The sequence below is a fragment of the Rhinoraja longicauda genome, chromosome 44 (genome assembly GCF_053455715.1).
Source record: "Rhinoraja longicauda isolate Sanriku21f chromosome 44, sRhiLon1.1, whole genome shotgun sequence".
NCBI lineage: Eukaryota > Metazoa > Chordata > Chondrichthyes > Rajiformes > Arhynchobatidae > Rhinoraja > Rhinoraja longicauda.
Genome location: NC_135996.1, coordinates 4,113,003 through 4,120,502, shown reverse-complemented (window position 1 = coordinate 4,120,502; position 7,500 = coordinate 4,113,003). Strand labels below are relative to the sequence as shown.

Genomic DNA, 7,500 nt, shown 5'->3' with positions numbered 1-7,500 from the left:
TCGAGCCTGTACGCACCGCCATTCAATGTGATCATGGCTGATCACTCTCAATCAGTACCCCGTTCCTGCCTTCTCCCCGTACCCCCTGACTCCGCTATCCTTAAGAGCTCTATCCAGCTCTCTCTTGAATGCATTCAGAGAATTGGCCTCCACTGCCTTCTGAGGCAGAGAATTCCACAGATTCACAACTCTCTGACTGAAAAGGTTTTTCCTCATCTCCGTTCTAAATGGCCGACCCCTTATTCTTAAACTGTGTGTGGCCCCTGGTTCTGGACTCCCCCAACATTGGGAACATGTTTCCTGCCTCTAACGTGTCCAACCCCTTAATAATCTTATACGTTTCGATAAGATCCCCTCTCATCTTTCTAAATGCCAGTGTATACAAGCCCAGTCGCTCCAGCCTTTCAACATACGACAGTCCCGCCATTCCGGGAATCAACCTAGTGAACCTACGCTGCACGCCCTCAATAGCAAGAATATCCTTCCTCAAATTTGGAGACCAAAACTGCACACAGTACTCCAGGTGCGGTCTCACCAGGGCCCGGTACAATTGCAGAAGGACCTCTTTGCTCCTATACTCAACTCCTCTTGTTATGAAGGCCAACATGCCATTGGCTTTCTTCACTGCCTGCTGTACCTGCATGCTTCCTTTCAGTGACTGATGCACTAGGACACCCAGATCTCGTTGTACGTCCCCTTTTCCTAACTTGACACCATTCAGATAATACTCTGCCTTCCTATTCTTACCACCAAAGTGGATAACCTCACACTTATCCACATTAAACTGCATCGGCCATGCATCCGCCCACTCACACAACCTGTCCAAGTCACCCTGCAACCTCATAGCATCTTCCTCACAGTTCACACGGCCACCCAGCTTTGTATCATCGGCAAATTTGCTAATGGTACTTTTAATCCCTTCATCCAGGTCATTGATGTAAATAGCTGCGGTCCCAGCACCGAGCCTTGCGGTACCCCACTAGTCACTGCCTGCCATTCTGAAAGGTACCCATTTATCCCCACTCTTTGCTTTCTGTCTGTCAACCAATTTTCTATCCATGTCAGTACCCTACCCCCAATACCATGTGCTCTAATTTTGCCCACTAATCTCCTGTGTGGGACCTTGTCGAAGACTTTCTGAAAGTCGAGGTATACCACATCCACCGGCTCTCCCCTGAATGCAGGCGGCCGTCCACCCTGACCTGGTTCACCTCCTGCCAGTCGAGTCGCAGAACGTTCATCCACTCACGGCCAAGTAGGCTTGGTCCCGCCCCCTTCGCTACCAGCAGCTTGAGCGTCGCTGTTTGCTGGTTGCGAGAGACGGGCACCGAACATTCTTCAAACAATCCCACTTTCTCTCCAGTGTAAGTACGGAGAACCACGGTGCTATCACGAAGGCGTAACCTTTCACCTTTTCGCCAGTGGTCCTTCCACGTCTCTTCACTGATAAGTGTAACTCCAGCTCCGGTGTCGATTTGCATGGGGATAGTCTTCCCCCCCCACACACATGTCCACAGTGAAAGGAGTAACTTTTAGTATGATAAAGACCATACACATCACCTTCCTCGGTCAGTTGGTGGCTTTTATCCGTTTTTCCGGCTGACTGATTTTCTGCAGTTTTTTCTTTCCACGCTGAGCGTTTTCCCCACTCGACCTGCACACCCGTGAGAAATGCCCTTTTCCCCCACAGTTGATACAATCCACCTGTTTCGCTGGACAGTCAGTCGTTCAGGTCAGCATGGGGAGAGCCACCACAGCGACAACACTGTTATTAGAAGGATGAGGGGGGATCTTATTGAAACGTATAAGATAATTAGGGGATTGGACACGTTAGAGGCAGGAAACATGTTCCCAATGTTGGGGGAGTCCAGAACAAGGGGCCACACAGTTTAAGAATAAGGGGTCGGCCATTTAGAACGGAGATGAGGAAGAACTTTTTCAGTCAGAGAGTTGTGAATCTGTGGAATTCTCTGCCTCAGAGGGCAGTGGAGGCCAGTTCGTTGGATGCTTTCAAGAGAGAGCTGGATAGAGCTCTTAAGGATAGCGGAGTGAGGGGGTATGGGGAGAAGGCAGGAACAGGGTACTGATTGAGAGTGATCAGCCATGATCGCATTGAATGGCGGTGCGTACAGGCTCGAAGGGCTGAATGGCCTCCTCCTGCACCTATTGTCTATTGTCTATTGTCTTAACACAACGATCCTCTTATGGTTCTCCGCTTGGGCTGACCACTGTGAGCCCCCTTGATTTCGTGATTTTGTTTATCGCTTGGCTTGGCTTTCGTTTCCCGTCACGGAGATCAGCCGTGTGGCGGTCTGCCGCCTCCATAGCGGTGGCGATACCGACCGAGTGCCTTGTCGAAATCCAGCGTGGCTTCCGACAATAACCGACGTTGAATGCGGTCATCATCGATCCCACACACCAAACGATCACGTGACGTTTCATTGAGATTCGACCCATAAGCACAAATGTTCAGCGAGGTGACGGAACTCGGCCACATAATCAACGACCGACCGACTCACCCGGTTGCCGATGACGAGAGTTGAATTTGTAACGCTGGACGATGACCGACGGTTTTGGGACCTTGTGATTCGTGACTGTTGACACAATCTCCGAATATTCGACTTGCCCAGGTTTCTGTGGAGCCAGTAAACTCGAGATGAGTCTGTACGTTGGTCCTCCACACACGGAAAGCAAGATAGCCCTCTTCTTTCCTGCATCTGTAATGTCGTTGGCTAGGAAGTAATGTTCAATGCGCTCGGCGTACTGCACCCAGTCGCCCTGTGCAACATCAAATTCCCCAATTGAGCCAAAAATAGCCATTGTAGCCACCACAGCAAGTCACCAAGCGAAACTTCAAAACAAGTTTATCCTCGTCGCTAATTAATGACACGTTTTACTCAGTATCATTCTCTAAAGCACGCATTGAGTGGGAGACCAAAACAACACAGGTCTGGACGCCATTTATGGAAGTGGCGGCGCCTAACGGCTGCGGCTCGCTAGCAGTCTGTTCGTCTTTTTTCCATTTTTGTTGTTGTGTGTCGGTGTTGGGATGGTTTTTGGTTTTTTTTTGGTTGTGTATGTGTGGGGGGTGGTGGTGGTGGGGGAGTGGGGGAAACCTTTCTCTTTTAGGTCTCTTCCTCACGGCACGGGTTGCGGCTCGGCTGCGGGGCCTTCCATCGCCCGGTGCGGCTCGGCCGCGGGGCCTAACATCGCCCGGTGCGGCTCGGCCGCTGGACTTAACAGTGCCCGGTGCGGCTTGGCCGCGGGGCCTTCCATCGCCCGGTGCGGCTCGGCCGCTGGACTTTACATCGCCCGACGCGGCTCGGCTGCGGGACTTTACATCACCCGGCGCGGCTCGGCCGCGGGACTTTTCATCGCTGGTGCGGCTCGGCCGCTGGACTTAACATCGCCCGGTGCGGCTTGGCCACGGGGCCTTCCATCGCCCGGTGCGGCTCGGCCGCGGGACTTAGCTGCGCAAGGCTCGGTCGCGGGGCCTTCCATCGCCCGGTTCGGCCGCGAGACGTCTCAGCGCCCGGTGCGGCTCGGCCGCGGGGACTTCCATCCCCTTGCGGGGACTGTGCGGGTTGGTCGGGGACGAGCTGTCTGTCCGTGGGCGTGGGGAAGAGAGTGGAAGTTTTGTTGACTCCATCACAGTGAGGGGGTGTTTGGAGTCACTGTGATGGACGTTATGTGTTGGGGTCATGTGTCTTGTGTTCTTTTGTGTGTGTGACTGCTATGTAGTTTCGCTCGGTACCTTGGTACCGAATGACAAATAAAGCTCTGTTGAACTGTTGAACTGTTGAAGATCGCCATTTTAACTCTCTGTATTTTAGCAGCTGTGCAGGCAGAGCTTTACCATATTGTTGCATGTATACATCGCAATTTCCCCTTCGTAAATCCATGCTGACTCGGAACGATCCCGTTACTGCTATCCAAATGCTCCGCAATTTTGTCTTTTATAATTGACTCCAGCATCTTCCCCACCACTGATGTCAGACTAACTGGTCTATAATTACCCGTTTTCTCTCTCCCTCCTTTCTTAAAAAGTGGGACAACATTAGCTACCCTCCAATCCACAGGAACTGATCCTGAATCGATAGAACATTGGAAAATGATCACCAATGCGTCCACAATTTCTAGCGCCACCACCTTAAGTACTCTGGGATGCAGACCATCAGGCCCTGGGGATTTATCAGCCTTCAGTCCCATCAGTCTACCCAACACCATTTCTTGCCTAATGTGGATTTCAAGCATGATTTCCCCTGTGTAAATCCATGCTGGCTCGGAACGGTCCTGTTACTGCTATCCAAATGCTCCGCAATCATTCTGAAACCATTCTGCAGGGAGAACTAATCTGATTTTGGTCTCCTAATCTGAGGAAAGACATTCTAGCCTTAGAGGGAGTACAGAGAAGGTTCACCAGATTGATCCCTGGGATGGCAGGACTTTCATATGAAGAAAGACTGGATAGACTCGGCTTGTACTCGCTGGAATTTAGAAGACTAAGGGGGGATCTTATAGAAACATATAAAATTCTTAAGGGGTTGGACAGGCTAGATGCAGGAAGATTGTTCCCGATGTTGGGGAAGTCCAGAACAAGGGGTCACAGTTTAAGGATGAGGGGGAAGTCTTTTAGGACCGAGATGAGAACATTTTTTTTCACACAGAGAGTGGTGAATCTGTGGAATTCTCTGCCACAGAAGGTAGTTGAGGCCAGTTCATTGGCTATATTTAAGAGGGAGTTAGATGTGGCCCTTGTGGCTAAAGGGATCAGGGGGTATGGAGAGAAGGTAGGTACGGGATACTGAGTTGGATGATCAGCCATGATCATATTTAATGGTGGTGCGTACAGGCTCGAAGGGCCAAATGGCCTCCTCCTGCACCTATTTTCTATGTTTCTATGTTTCTATGGAACGGTCTCCGGGGAGGGGGGAAAGATGGCGTACTTGGGGAGACGTGACTGGTGGAGGGATCTCGACCGAGGTGGCGAAAAGGTCCGAGGGCCATCTCGGAGGTGCTGGAAGGGAAGGCCCGGTCCTTTCCGACGGAGGTACTTACGGGCTGTCGTCAGTCAAGAGTAGATGGTAGGGCTGTGTGGCAATGGGGTTACCATCCAGGACCACCGTCCTAGAAGCAGAAACAAGGTGCGGTTGCCAACTGGCCCACCTTACCAACAGCCCGCCTCACACAACAAAACCCCACCCCCCTCCCCAACCACCCTCTCAGTTCAGTTCAGTTTAGTTTACAGACACAGCGCGGAAACAGGCCCTCCGGCCCACCGGGTCCGCGCCGACCAGCGATCCCCGCACACTAACACTATCCTACACACACACACTAGGGACGATTTTTACATTTACCAATTAATCTACAAACCCGCACGTCTTTGGAGTGTGGGAGGAAACCGGAGCGCCCGGAGAAAACCCACGCAGGTCACGGGGAGAACGTACAAACTCCGCACAGACGGCGCCCGTAGTCGGGATGGAACCCGGGTCTCTGGCGCCGTGAGGCGCCAACTCTACCGCTGCGCCACCGTGCCTAAAGTACAAAAATAATAACCCCCAAGTCTATATACTTCAGACCCACGTTCCAGAGACTGCGGGAGACAGAGAGAGAGAGAGAGAGAGAGAGAGAGAGAGAGAGAGAGAGAGAGAGAGAGAGAGAGAGAGAGAGAGAGAGAGACGGAGGTCAGTGAGGCAACATCGCCCGCTTCATAAGCTCATAAGATGACAGGAGTAGAATTAAGCCATCAATAGACAATAGACAACAGACAATAGGTGCAGGAGGAGGCCATTTGGCCCTTCGAGCCTGTACGCACCCCCATTCAATGTGATCATGGCTGATCATTCTCAATCAGTACCCCGTTCCTGCCTTCTCCCCACATCCCTTGATATCGTTAGCCCTAAGAGCTCTATCTAGCTCTCTCTTGAAAGCATCCAGTGAATTGGCCTCCACTGCCCTCTGTGGCAGAGAATTCCACACATTCACAACTCTCTGGGTGAAGATGTTTTTCCTCATCTCCGTCCAAAATGGCCGACCCTTTATTCTCCAAAGACGTGCAGGTTTGTAGGCTGATTGGCTTGGTATAATGTAAAATAATCCATAGTGTGTGTGTGTGTGTGTGTGTGTGTGGGATGGTGTTAATGTACAGGGATCGATGGTCTTGTTTCCTCATTGTATTTCTAAAGTTTAGTTTAGTTTCGTTTGGAAATGCAGGCCATTCGGCCCACCGATGATCGGTGATCACCCTCTACACTAGCGCTAGGGGCTATTTACAATTTCACCGAAGCAATCAATAGACAATAGGTGCAGGAGGAGGCCATTCGGCCCTTCGAGCCTGTACGCACCGCCATTCAATGTGATCATGGCAGATCATTCAATCTACAAACCTCCACGCCGTTGGAGTGTGGGAAGGAGCCGAAGATCTCGGGGAAAAGTCACGGGGAGAACGTACAAACATAGAAACATAGAAACATAGAAAATAGGTGCAGGAGTAGGCCATTCGGCCCTTCGAGCCTGTACGCATCGCCATTCAATATGATCATGGCCTGATCATCCAACTCAGTATCCCGTACCTGCCTTCTCTCCATACCCCCTGATTCCCTTTAGCCACAAGGGCCACATCTAACTCCCTCTTAAATATAGCCAATGAACTGGCCTCAACTACCTTCTGTGGCAGAGAATTCCACAGATTCACCACTCTCTGTGTGAAGAAATGTTTTCTCATCTCGGTCCTAAAAGACTTCCCCCTTATCCTTAAACTGTGACCCCTTGTTCCGGACTTCCCCAACATCGGGAACAATCTTCCCGCATCTAGCCTGTCCAACCCCTTAAGAATTTTATATGTTTCTATAAGATCCCCCCTCAGTCTTCTAAATTCCAGCGAGTACAAGCCGAGTCTATCTAGTCTTTCCTCATATGTAAGTCCCGCCATCCCAGGGATCAATCTGGTGAACCTTCTCTGTACTCCTCTAAGGCAAGAACGTCTTTCCTCAGGTTAGGAGACCAAAACTCCGTACAGACGGCGCCCCGTGGTCGGGATCGAACCCGGGTCTTTGGGGCCGTGAGGCAGCAACTCTACCGCTGCGCCACTGTGCCTAAAGTGCAAAAATAATAACCCCCAAGTCTATATAGAAGGGTCTCGACCCGAAACGTCGCCCATTCCTTCTCTCCTGAGATGCTGCCCGACCTGCTGAGTTACTCCAGCGTTTTGTGAATAAATACCTTCGATTTGTACCAGCATCTGCAGTTATTTTCTTTCACTCCCCACCATTGTAGACAATAGACAATAGACAATTGGTGCAGGAGGAGGCCATTCGGCCCTTCGAGCCTGTACGCACCGCCATTCAATGTGATCATGGCTGATCATTCTCAATCAGTACCCCGTTCCTGCCTTCTCCCCATACCCCCTGACTCCGCCATCCTTAAGAGCTCTCTCTAGCTCTCTCGTGAATGCATTCAGAGAATTGGCCTCCGCTGCCTTCTGAGGCAGAGAATTCCACA

The 7,500-nt window shown here is 51.2% G+C and overlaps 1 protein-coding gene across 1 annotated transcript in view; it reads right to left on the bottom strand.

Annotated features, from left to right (window-relative positions):
• Positions 1 to 7,500, bottom strand: part of LOC144612336 (leucine-rich repeat-containing protein 71-like) — a 61,238-nt gene that overhangs the window by 19,130 nt on the left and 34,608 nt on the right. The window contains exon 2 of the mRNA XM_078431912.1: positions 5,059 to 5,127. Within this exon, the coding sequence (XP_078288038.1) occupies positions 5,059 to 5,127 (69 nt within the window). The remainder of the gene's footprint in view (positions 1 to 5,058; positions 5,128 to 7,500) is intronic.